Below are 12,980 nucleotides of genomic sequence, written 5' to 3'. Positions count from 1 at the left end.
ATAGAAGGTTTGGAGGCTTGGGCATCAGAAGATTGGAGGTCTTTAATTGGGCTTTACTTGGAGAATGTTTGTGGGAGTTTGCCCTTGAGTAGGAGAGTCTGTGAATACACGAGAGACTTGTGGAATGAGTTTGTGGAAAGCAAGAATGAAGATATCGATTTTGATGGATATATTGGTAACCTAATTTTATGGATATATTAGGATATATTGAGAAATATCGATGGATATTTTGACACAAAATATTTTTTTTTTTATCAGAAACGAAGAAGAATATATTAATAGAAGAACAGATATAGGAGAAAGAAAAGAAACAAAAGAAAGAGAAAAAACCAAGGGAAGGATGAGACGAAAATTGATCAAAACTAATGAAAATGTTAGGAAAAATTCTAACAAATAATATAAGAAGTTAAAAATAGACATTTTGTAGTTGTTTTGTTGAAAAAATTGATATATATATATATATATATATATATATATATACAGATATAAATATGGGAAACATCAGTAGAACGGAAATTGATAAAAAAACTCATAGAAATATTGGGAAAAACTCCAAAAATGATAGAAAGATTAATAATGCATATATTGAAGTTGTTTTAATTTTAACAAAGAAATTGATATATATTGAAAGATACAAAAGAAATGATGATATATATGTAGAAGCATTTTTTATTTAAAAATGTTGATTATTTAAAATTTTATATTTATCATGTATTTAATTACTATATAAAATACACAATAAGATAATCAAAATTAAGTTATTTATGATAATTTTATTTGAATTACTTTATGATATATAGTATATAAAAGATTAGTATGTGTAGACATATATAATGTTATGTACCTTAAAAACAAAAAAAACATGGTTGGGTTATTGGTATGGGCAACACATCTCTTGGACAAGGTCCCTCGTTCAAACCCCTTTACTTGCATATTTAGGGTTGTTTTTCTGTTTAGCTTTAAAAATGCATTCCTAATCCCACATCGGAAATGGGAGAGAGAGTAATGCCATTTTTATTAGGTTAGTGCCCATAGGGTGGCATAAGCATGTTGGGCTCATGTATGATGGAGGCCTAAGATTTTATAGAGCCCAGGCCCACTACCGTTAAGAGTTTTGGAGGGAAAATTCTAACGTGGCTGAAATATAGGGGAAAAATCACTCAATTGAGATTTCGACGGGGTTTATTGTGTCAACATGGGCTGATACATGAAATATCAGCGATATTATGACGAAAAATTGCGACATTTCAAACCTTGGTGGAAAGACATTAGAAAATGTTGGAATGATTTCAGCTTCAGGAGAGCTATTCAGCTCAAAAATGGTAAACGAACCAAATTTTGGTGGGATATGTGGGTGGGGGAGAATCAATTGAAAGAAGCATTTCTTTTTTTTGTATAGACCTGCCTCTTCTAAGCATTTTATAGTTGTCAATTTGTGGGAAAGGGGAGGAAGCAGATGCCATAGTTAGTGCAATTCAAGAGACCTTTGAAGATTGGAAAATGGATTTCCCAGCCAAAGAAATTTGTAGGGCTTGCTATTTGTTATATGTGATGCTTAACTTGCTTAAGCATGTGGGAATTGATTAACTATTCTCATACCTTATGAAATGACCCAATTGATAATTGGTTAACAAAGGGAAATAGATAATTTCTCTTTTGGCATATAACAAAGGATTGGCATGAAAAAAATCTGTTTTCTCATTTTCATGCTTGTTACATTGTTAGGGCTTGCTCTATATTCTATGTGATGCTCAACTTGCATAAGCATGTGGGAATTGATTTACTGATCTCATTCTTCATGAAATAAGCTTATGATTTGTGTCCTGTTTTGCAGTCACTGCACTGCGAGCTGTCAAGAAAAGGTTAATTGATCCTATGAAGAATATTAGAAATTGGGGAAAGGGAGATCCATGTACGTCCAAGTGGAAAGGCATTATTTGTAAAGATAAAAACACAACAGATGGATACTTGCATGTTAATGCGCTGTATGTTCTTTTTGTACTACTTTTGACCTTTTTATTTTATTTTTTCATCATTTCATAATTTTAGAAAATAGCTGAAGTTCATTTATCTAAAGAATCTGAGGTTTTTGTGATGTTCAAAGTGCCAACTTCAATGCTTATATCTTTGGGGTTTTCTTGTATATCTCTTACATGCTTGGGTTGCATCCTTTTAACGTTGTTTAGACAATTTTTTACTCATCCAAAAAAGTGCCAACCACTTTGCTTTCAATTGCCCATATTGTGGTTTTTTATTATCTCTATAATTGATCTTTTGATTCCTGATTATATGCTACTATGCAACAGAAACTGAATTATGATATTTACTATATTTCCTCCTTCTGGTTGTAGCCTGCTGCTGAAAATGAATCTATCTGGAACTTTAGCACCTGAACTTGGCCAACTATCTCATCTTGAAATTATGTGAGCCATAAATTCAATGAATAGGGTGAAAAGTTTTTGTTTTCAGTAATTCTGTGATATCCCTTTCAATGATACTAATGCTTTTTATTTCTGTTTTCTTCTGAAAGAGATTTCTTGTGGAATGACTTAAGTGGCAGTATACCAAAGGAGATAGGAAACATTGCACCTCTGAGACTCTTGTAAGTGAAATCTATAATATTTTACTTTTGGAAACTTTTTCTGATTATGGCTGTTGTTTTATTTTTTATTGTAGGAAAACAGTAGTTTTAATTACCATTGCTCATCTAGAATTAGTACATTTTTATTTTTATTTTAAACTCAAGTTATCTACTGGAAGGAAATGTTTCTGTTTCCAGGATAGGAAGGATTTCTGTCTTAAACATTGGTGAAGAAAACTTCATATCAGTTCTCTTGGATTCTGGACTTTATACTGACTGTGTTTGAGTTGTAAAAATAACATATCTCTGATTCATCAGAGTTCTTAGTGGGAGGAGCCTTTTTGATTGTAAGGAAACTATTAAGGGCTGAGATCTATGACTTACTGAAGCTTTGAGAAATTTCTGATTCTTCTTGAAAATAAATATCTTGTACTATTTTTAGAAATGAAAAATATCCCCAAAAGAAGTTACTGGATCAATTTCGATGTTTATGGCAACTTAAGATGCAAAACGTAATATGAGATAACAGGTGCCATCATTTTGAAGTGCCGATTGAACAAATCCATAGATATTTGTCTGCATAAAATGCTTTTTGACAGTGCTGACTCGGTTGTCTATTTGTGTACACAGGCTCTTGAGTGGAAACAGATTGTCGGGCTCTTTACCTGATGAGCTTGGTTATCTTTTACATTTAGATAGACTCCAAATAGATGAGAATCACATATCAGGACCAGTTCCAAAATCATTTGCAAACTTGAGCAGAATTAAACATCTGTGAGTGGATCTTCAACCTAAATGCTACTTCAAGATGGCAAGAAGTTTAGCTTTCTCAATTCTTGTGTATTTTATCTGCATGTAACTTCTGCAGCCACATGAACAATAACTCACTCAGTGGTCGAATTCCTTCTGAGCTTTCCAATGCATCAACTCTTCGTCACTTGTGAGTAACATGGCAGTTTTTCCCTCTTTTTCTGCAAATACCATATCTTCCATATTGAAATTGCTTTACTGCCTATTGAGTTTATAGTTAATAAGACAAATGTTCACAGGCTTTTCGACAATAATAACTTGTCTGGGAATCTTCCACCAGAATTGTCACACCTCCCAGAACTGCGCATACTGTATGTTCCTTCCTTCACTACATGCTTATTTTTTATTAACTTGTTTACCTTATCATATGGTCTAAGTTTTAGACTTGTATTTTTTTGTAATCTTTTTTTCAATTTAATTTGCCTGTTCGATGATGCTAAGTGTTTATCCCTTTCATGTTGGGTTTTTTGGGGGTATAGAGCTTTAAGCATCTATCTATCTATCTCTCTATATGCACACACACACACACACACACACACACACACACACACACACACACACACACATATGTATGTATTTTATTCCCTGCCTCAAATGGGTGATGCACATAGGCTTATTGTTTTTCCATGTATAAGGTTTTGCTTATTTATTTTCTTTTTTATGCCATTTGTCAATGTCAAAGCATCACTGTGACATGTGGAGTTTTGGCTTACATTCCAATCAGATATATTGGGGAAAGATCTGTACAAACAACATACACATTTAGAAGTCAAGTGAATGCAACACATGGAATGGTATGCAGTACAAGTCCAACTTCTAGTGGAAAATACAAAATTCAGGACAAAACTTTTCCTTTTAAAATGTACATGTAATGTATCTGATCAAAAAGGAAAAAAAAAAAAAAAAACATGCAATGTAGAAAGTTATATTCCTAAATGCATGGCTTCATAGGAAGAGTTAGTAGATTCTCTGTTGTTTAACAAGGTCTGCTATTTATATTACCACACTGTTCTCAGAGATCAACATGTGACAAAAAACAAAGTATTGTCCAAACCATCAGTCCTTACAACATTCTTGATTTTATTTTCCAGTCTTCTCTTTTTTGAAGTATCTGTTCAAGTTAATATCTTCTTTTAGAAATTTCTATAGGTCTCTACTTTGTTGTAGAAATTGTTGCAAGATGATAATTTTTGAACTTAAAAGGGTTGTAGTAGATTGGTTCTGGTCAAAAGTGTGTGTGTGTTGGTAAAAAGAATGTTGTGTGTGTATGTTGGGAAAAAGAATGCCACTTTCTGGTTGACTTATTATATGACTTTCAGTAAGTAATCCTCAACTGCAGATCTCTTTTTCATGAGACCCTGATAGATGTTCTTTGTACTGGGATGAAATTGTGCTCATGTGTAACTGCATTTGTTATATTCAGTTGCTATTTTGCAGACATGAGAAGACTTCACTGATGTCGTTATTAATACATTTTCTTTCTCCATTTCATATGAATACATGCTAGGAATGATGTTCTTTGGGCTTGTTGTTGGTTTTGAACTGGCACTTGTCATGTCCTTTTCCAGTCTTAGTGCCTATAAATGGGATCTCCATGTGTTTGATCTACCTCCATTTGTAGGTGGACTCAATGTTTCCTCTATTGCCTTGTCATGAACCTTATTGCCAATTTTTGAGTCATTTAATGCTCAAATATAGAAATGGCCTTTTGGATTGCATCCTTGTTTCTCTCCCTGTTGGAGATCGTAGGATCAACTCCCATCAAGGCTTTCTCACCCCAATAGGCCGCTAATATCCATCTTGACAGCAATCTGGTGGGTGCATGTGGAACTTTGCCATGACAAAAAAAAAAAAAAGCAAAAAAAAAAAAAAGGAAAAACAACAAGGCTTAGATTTATGGTATCCCACCAAATTTCTTATACTGTTTTCGTATCTTTTATGTTATTTTCCTCTTTGCAGTCAACTTGATAACAACAACTTCAGTGGAGCTGAAATTCCAATTTCTTATGGGAACCTGTCCAATTTGGTAAAATTGTAAGTTCTATTTCCTGGTTTCTACCTTTATTACTATTTTTCATTTTTGGTGAAGGAATATGTATTGCTCCAAGGCTAAATGCCTTATTCTTTTAACAAAAAATCTGATTGTAAGAATTTGGTATCATAATATGTGAGAAATAGTTGAGAAGTTGGTTTTTGTTACAAGTTAATATTCTTTGATGTTTTGATATCAGTGCACCGTTTATGCTTCTCAACTTTGCTGCTGGACTAAATATGTCTTCTTAGGATCATTTATCACTACAGAGCTGCTAGTTGGAAAGAACTATATAAATCACCACATCATAGAGATCATTGGTTATGTTTATTCATAGTGGACAACTAATCACTAAATGTCAATCATTGGGTTGTTCCTGAAGGAGTTAGGAGATCCTCCAAGTTGGAGAAATATTTTTTGATAGTCAAAGGCAGATTGAATTAAGAAAACGCCTAAATAGGGGGCACACCCTACATACATAGGCTCTATACTAAAAGAGCCAAAACCAGGCTGTAAAAAGAAAGAAAAAACCTAGAGAGAGAGAAAGCTAGCCACCAAGCCAATCACCCAAAAAAATTCAGAAAATAGGAAAAGTCTAAATCCAAAAATTACTGAGACCATTCCAAAAGTGAGCAGAAAAATAGGTTCCTTAAACTTTAGTCTGACAACTCTTCCTTTTGGAACGTTATTTGGTTTTGCTCTCCCCAGATACACTAGAAAAGACAAATCGGAGCCAATCTCCAAACTACTCTCCTCTTCTTCCCTAACCCCTTAACTTTCCATTCCAAGATAAGATTTCTCATTGAAGCCAGGAACACCCACACTAGTTCGAAAGATGATAACAACAAAGTCCATAGCTCCCTTGTCTTACCACAAGGAATCAGAATGTGATCTACCGATTCTTCATTGACTTTACAAAGGCTGCACCTATTGATCATGGACCAGCCCCTCTTCATTAACATGTCTACTATTAAAATTTTCCCCAAACTTCTTCTCAAGCAAAAAAACGAGTTGTAAGGGGAGCACACGAACCCCAAATCTCTTTGGCTGGGAATAAAGAACTATTCTCAGCCCTTAAAGACCTATAATACGATTTGTCATTGTGGATCTTATGGAAAGCATGAGGGCAACTAAATTCATAGAGATGGTGCTAAGGGGAGGAAGAAGTCGGTTTGTGGTGGAGTCTAAGTGGTTTGAGATTGTGATTGAGGAGTTGGGTGGGAGGTTGTAAGGCTGCATATGGGAGAGAAGTAGGGGTTTTGAGTCTTGGATTAGATTTGGGGAGGCTAGTCTTCGTTGTCTTTTGGAAGGCGTTGAAACTTGTTGTAGAGAGGTGGATGATCAAAGATGGGCTTTTGAATGGTTGGAGGGTAACAGAAAGTTTAGAATGGAGCGTCGGTTGAACAAGGCAGGGAGGTTCATCCTATGCTCTGTCCGAGATATGGAAGCAAAAAGATACAGCATTATCTTCCTTGAAGGGAAGGGTCAGGCCAGTGGATGGAACTCTTTGGCTGTGAGGTTGAGAGGTCTTGGAGTGACTCCGATAGAAGGATTAAAGATATCCAATGTGCCAGAGTTTCCGGTGAAGCCGAAGGGAGTCCTGAAGGTTCAGTGGAAGGAAAAGGGGGTGGAAATGAAGTCTTTTGCAGAAGCTGTTAAATCGTCACCGAGAAGGGCGGGTGAGTCAGTGTGGTTAGAGGTAGGGGAAAATGAGGTGCGTGGTAGACTAGAGCATCTGAAACATTGTCTAATAGGGAGATGGGGTTCTGTTTCAGTTCCTCCACCTGAGTTGGATTTGGTTAGGAGTTGGACCCGTCAGTTTTGGGAGGTTAAGGGGAAGTTGTCGATTGCCGCGTTGGGCAGGGGTATTATGTTGTTCGAATTCGATCAGGCTCAAGAGGCTGAGCGTGTTTTGGCCAGAGGCAAAAGAAGCCTTAAGGATAATTGGCTTATCCTGGACAAATGGAATCCGGAGGTGGGGTGTTCCTTAAAGAATCCCAATGCCGTAGAGACATGGGTGAGGGTGGTCGGGCTCCCACTCCATTTTTGGTGTTTTGAGGTGTTTAAAAGTATTGGAGATGGGTGCGGATGATTTATAGCAGTGGATGAAGGTACCAAATCCATGTCTGAGCTGCAATGGGCGAGGATTTTGGTGAAGCGTGTGGATTGGGAGGTCCTGAGCTCAGTTCATATAGCTTTGGGGACGGGGTGCTTTGCCCTTCATCTATGGTGGGAGTCTGCTCCTTGGTTCTCGCAGGTGGTTCCGGCGGGAAGCTCCTCCGGGAAGGGCGGGTTAAGGGCAGGTGAAGAAGTTGATGAGCCTCTCTGGGTGGATTGCTGTGGGAGTCAAAGGAAGGGGATGGAGCAGTTGGGGCTGCAGGTGGAGGTACGAGACGTGGCGTGTAATGGAGAAAAAACACTCTTTCCCTCTGTTGAAGCCTCTGTAGATGGGACTGTTGAGAGGAGATGGGCTGGTGGCCAAGCCGACCTAGTGGGAAGGGGTAGGGAGTCCTCTCCCATCAGTTTGGTCAACTGCGGAAGGGGGCAGGCAGGCCCAAGCAAGAGCTCTGGCCCTTCAGTTTTCAGCTGTGGGGAAGCCCAAGTCTTTAATAGGATGGATTTGGGCCGGGGTCCAAGGCCCAATCCCTGCTCCTTTAGTGAGGGGATGTTGGGTGAGGCCGGTGGGCCTATCCAAGCTAGGGCCCTGTTAGATGAGGTCTCTGATGGTTTCGAGACCCCTTCCTCTCTCCCTAGGGCTCAGTTTATGCAGTCGATTCCCATCTCCAGGGGTGTTAGTCAAGACGCAAGAGGAGAAGTCGATCCCCTCGTCGGGCTGCCGCGAGACTCGACGGCGCATGTTTCCTCTCAGATGATGGATCGGGGGTTCCTGACTGACGAAGCTCTATGCGAAGAGGCTTCCAGGTATGTCGATCTCTGCCATATTCCTTTGGGGGGTCGGGATCTCTCTTCTCCTTCTTCCTCTTCTTTCGGTCGGGTGACGACGAATGAGGGGACCACTAGTGTTTCGTTTCCTGAGGGCAACGAAGAGGAGCAGACTCCATTGAGTATTATTTTGGCTGATGGTAGCAAGGGAGTGCTAGTCTCTGAGGGTGAGAAGCAAGTGGCTGGAGAAGGACCGGGGGGGGGGGGGAGTATGAGGGGATGTTTCAGGATCTGGATGGGTGCCGGTGGGACGACAGTTACTGGGCGAGGTTTAGCAAATTCTTGGGCTTCTCCACGGACGGGTTTGAAGGGGAAGTTCTGAACTTGCTCCTAAGGACTAAGAGAAGAAGAGAGCAAAATCTGAAGAAGGGCACGTCAGGGACCACTAAGTTTGATAGGGAATTGAAAAAACTTGAGTGGTCTATCAATTATACTGGGGCAAGAAAGGAGAAATCTGTGGTCAGAGAAGGAGGGGTTAGAATCTCGACAGTTAGATGAAGCTAAAGATTCTTTCATGGAATGTCAGAGGGGCCAATGACTGAAGTAAAAGGAAGGTTATCAAGGCCCTAATTAGATCACAAAAAGGTGGATTTGGTGTGCTTGCAGGAGACCAAAATCCAAGAAATGTCCCAAGGAGTTATTCACAGTCTTGGTGTGGGAAGATTCTTAGGTTGGGGAGCTGTGGATGCAAGAGGGGCAGCTGGAGGGGTGGTGGTTTTCTGGGATAAGAGAGTTCTGGAGCTTGTAGGCCTGGAAGTGGGTATCTTCTCAATCTCGTGTCATTTTAAGAACTATGAGGATGGGTTTATGTGGTTCTTCACAGGGGTCTACGGACCTACTATGAAAAGGTTTAGAGAACTTTTTTGGGAAGAGTTAGGTGCTATCCGAGGTTTGTGGACTGATCCCTGGTGCATCGGTGGGGACTTCAATGTTATTAGATTTCCCAGTGAACGGAGTAGAGTTGGAAGACTATCTGGTCCTATGAGAAGGTTTTCAGAGGTGCTAGATGAGTTGGCTTTAAGAGATATGCCTCTTCAGGGGGGTCCTTATACGTGGAGTGGGGGGTTAAATGGCCAATCCTGGTCGAGATTGGATCACTTCCTGATTTCGGAGGATTGGGAAAACCATTTTAGTGGAGTGTCTCAGTGCACTCTCCCAAGGCCTGTGTCTGACCATTACCCAATCCTCTTAGATGGGGGTGGTGTTAGGAGAGGTCCTATCCCTTTCCGTTTTGAGAATATGTGGCTGAAGGAGGAGGGATTTAAGGAGCTTCTGAGGGGCTGGTGGCAAGGTTTTAATTGCAGTGGTTCTTATAGCTTTGTCCTCTCAGAAAAACTAAAGGCTTTAAAAGTTAAGCTGAAGAATTGGAATAAGGAAGTCTTTGGTAAGGTGGGAGTAAATTTGAGGATGGCTTTGGGCAGAGTTTCTTTCTGGGATGATCAGGAGAGGCAGAGAATGTTAAACGTGCAGGAGTTAGAGGCTAGAAAGGAGGCCAAGGAGGAGTTTAAAAAGTGGGCGATTATGGAGGAAATCTCGTGGAGGCAGAAATCAAGACAAATATGGCTGAAGGAAGGAGATAAGAACACGGGGTTCTTTCATAAGATGGCGAACTCTAATAGTAGAAGGAATTGTTTGAAAAAGATTAAAGTCAGAGGTGTTTGGCTGTCAGACGAGCAAGATATTCAAAGGGGAGTGGTGAGGGCCTATCAGGATCTGTTATCGGATCCTGGTGGCTGGCACCCGAGTATGAGCAGCTTGGAGTTTGATAGTATTGGAAGAGAGGAGGCTGCCAGGCTGGAGGAAATGTTCTCTGTGGAAGAGGTGTATCTGGCCCTTTCGGAGCTAAATGGGGACAAGGCTCCTGGTCCGGATGGATTTCCCATTGCCTTCTGGTAGTTTTGTTGGGATTTCGTCAAAGATGAAATTATGGGCTTCTTTAAGGATTTTTTTGAGAGGGGAAAATTCGTTAGAAGTCTCAGCTCCACGTTTCTGGTTTTAGTCCCCAAGAAAGGGGGGGCTGAGGATTTACGTGACTATAGACCAATCAGCTTGGTGGGTGGTCTGTATAAGATTCTCGCCAAGGTTCTAGCCAATAGGCTGAAGAAAGTAGTGGGTAAGGTGGTGTCTTCGGCCCAAAATGCCTTTGTTGAAGGAAGGCAAATCCTTGACGCAGCGTTAATTGCTAACGAGGCCATAGACTCGATGCTGAAAGGGGATGAAGCTGGTGTGTTATGCAAGCTGGACCTAGAGAAGGCTTTTGACCATATTAACTGGGATTTTCTGATGTTAGTGATGCAAAAAATGGGCTTTGGGGAGAAGTGGGCCGGCTGGATCAGGTGGTGCATCTCCACTGCCTCTTTCTCAGTTATGATTAACGGGTCGCCAGCGGGTTTCTTCTAGAGCACTCGAGGGTTAAGGCAAGGGGACCCCATTTCCCCCTACTTGTTTGTCTTAGGAATGGAGGCCTTAAGCTGCCTCATTAACAAAGCGGTTAGGGGGGGCTTCCTTTCCGGATGCAAACTAAGGGGAAGGGGTGGAAATGGGATTCAAGTATCTCATTTATTATTTGCGGATGATACGCTGGTCTTTTGCAAGGACTCCCAAGACCAAATGGTTGTTCTAAGCTGGCTCTTAATGTGGTTTGAAGCCATTTCTGGTCTGAATATTAACTTGGAAAAGAGTGAAATTCTGCCGGTGGGAAGTGTTGAGAATGCTGAAGTCTTGGCATCTGAGTTGGGCTGCAAAGTGGGTTCTCTTCCTTCCACTTACTTGGGGTTGCCTCTAGGTGCTCCTCACAAATCGGTGGTTGTGTGGGATGGTGTGGAAGAAAGGATGAGGAAGAGACTCGCTCTATGGAAGAGGCAGTTTATTTCTAAGGGGGGGAGACTCACTCTCATTCGGAGCACTTTGGCTAGCATGCCCATTTATCTTATGTCCTTGATGCGTATTCCAAGAGTTGTAAGATTGAGGCTTGAGAAGATCCAAAGGGATTTCCTTTGGGGAGGGGGTGCGTTGGAGAAGAGGCCTCACCTTGTAAATTGGGATGTGGTGCGCTCTCATAAAATGAAGGGTGGATTGGGGATCAGAAATTTTTCTATCCTTAATAGGGCCCTATTGTGTAAATGGAGCTGGCGCTTTGCGGCTAAAAGAGATTCTTTTTGGAAACTTGTTATCAGCTCGAAGTATGGGGAAGAAGAAGGAGGGTGGATCTCTTGTGAGGTTAGGGAAGGCTATGGGGTGGGGTTGTGGAAGGAAATTAGAAAGGAAGGCGTTCTGTTGTTTAAAAACGTTTCCTTCACTGTAGGGGATGGTAGAAGGCTGAAATTTTGGAAGGACATTTGGTGTGGAAACACTCCCCTTTGTGAGGCTTTTCCTTCTCTGTTTGCCTTTGCTGTTTCCCAAGATGCGTGGGTAGAGGATTGTTGGGATTATATGGGGGATGCGGGGGGATGGAATCCTTGTTTCTCTAGGTCTTTTAATGACTGGGAGCTGGAGGCGGTGGCGAGTCTCCTTTCGGTCCTTCAAGGAAAGAGGCTCAATGTTGGGATGGAGGATAGAGTGGTGTGGAATGCTTCTAAGAATGGGAGTTTCTCTGTAAAATCCCTGTACAATACTCTGGATTCTGGTGGTGCAGTCCCGTTTCCGTGGAGAATCATATGGAGCCCTTGCGTGCCTACTAAGGTGGGTTTTTTTGCTTGGGAAGCTTCTTGGGGGAAGGTCCTAACCCAAGATCATCTCAAAAGGAGGGGCTGGTCTCTAGCAAACAGATGCTTTTTATGTTGTGACGATGAGGAGACTATTAACCACATCCTTATTCATTGCCCCAAGGCGAAGGTGTTGTGGAATCTTATGTTTACGATGTTTAGGGTTAATTGGGTTCTTCAACTCACAGTTAAAGACATTCTCCTTGGTTGGTCTGATTCCTTTGTAGATAAGAAGCGTGGGAAGATTTGGCGGGCAGCCCCCCTTTGTTTATTTTGGACGATGTGGAAAGCAAGAAATAGGATAGCTTTTGACAATGAGGCTTTGTCGATCCAAAGATTGAAAACCTCTTTCGTTTGTAATCTTTTCTCTTGGACTAAGTCGTGTTTAGATGGAGAGCCCCACTCCTTAATTAATTTTGTAGATTGGTTGGGCTCTAATTGAGGGTTGGTGAGTGTATGCTTCCTTGTGCTTTTGGTTGTTTGGGGCCTCTCGTGTATACTTCCTGTATGCTTCGGGTTGCCTTCTTGCTTCCCTCTTTTTAATACAATTTTTCTGTGTTTATCTATCAAAAAAAAAAAAATACGATTTGTCATTAAACTTTCCCCTCCCATCATTCTTCCATACTAAGGAATCCTCCCTTTCTTGAACCTTTACCATAAAAATATGTTCCAAAAAACAAGTCACCTCCTCCAATTCGTAGTCTTGGAAAGATCTTCTAAAGGGCACCTTCCAACAACTGCCTCCATCTTCTTGCCTCCCCCATAGGTCAGCCACTAATGTAGATTTATGGGCTGCAATTCTGAATAGCATAGGAAAAACATCCTTCAGCTTAGAATCCCTAACCCAAATGTCCCACCAAAATCTTGTGTGTCTACCATTTCCAATATGGATACTAATTCTAAGAATGAA

General features: G+C 40.7%; 1 protein-coding gene across 8 annotated transcripts in view; it reads left to right on the top strand.

The window, feature by feature from the left end:
* The window catches only part of LOC100243382 (probable LRR receptor-like serine/threonine-protein kinase At1g06840), a 43,456-nt gene that overhangs the window by 8,270 nt on the left and 22,206 nt on the right, over positions 1-12,980 (top strand). For 7 of the 8 annotated variants that reach the window (XM_059738858.1, XM_059738860.1, XM_059738859.1 and 4 more), the window contains 7 exons: positions 1,835-1,985; positions 2,352-2,423; positions 2,531-2,602; positions 3,212-3,355; positions 3,450-3,521; positions 3,631-3,702; positions 5,351-5,425. In XM_059738858.1, coding sequence (XP_059594841.1) covers positions 1,835-1,985; positions 2,352-2,423; positions 2,531-2,602; positions 3,212-3,355; positions 3,450-3,521; positions 3,631-3,702; positions 5,351-5,425 — 658 coding nt within the window. The remainder of the gene's footprint in view (positions 1-1,834; positions 1,986-2,351; positions 2,424-2,530; positions 2,603-3,211; positions 3,356-3,449; positions 3,522-3,630; positions 3,703-5,350; positions 5,426-12,980) is intronic. The other variant, XM_019221702.2, reaches the window with a different exon arrangement.

Source organism: Vitis vinifera, chromosome 8 (genome assembly GCF_030704535.1).
Source record: "Vitis vinifera cultivar Pinot Noir 40024 chromosome 8, ASM3070453v1".
Lineage (NCBI taxonomy): Eukaryota > Viridiplantae > Streptophyta > Magnoliopsida > Vitales > Vitaceae > Vitis > Vitis vinifera.
Note: the sequence above shows the minus strand (reverse complement) of the source record. Positions and strands in the feature narration are given on the sequence as shown.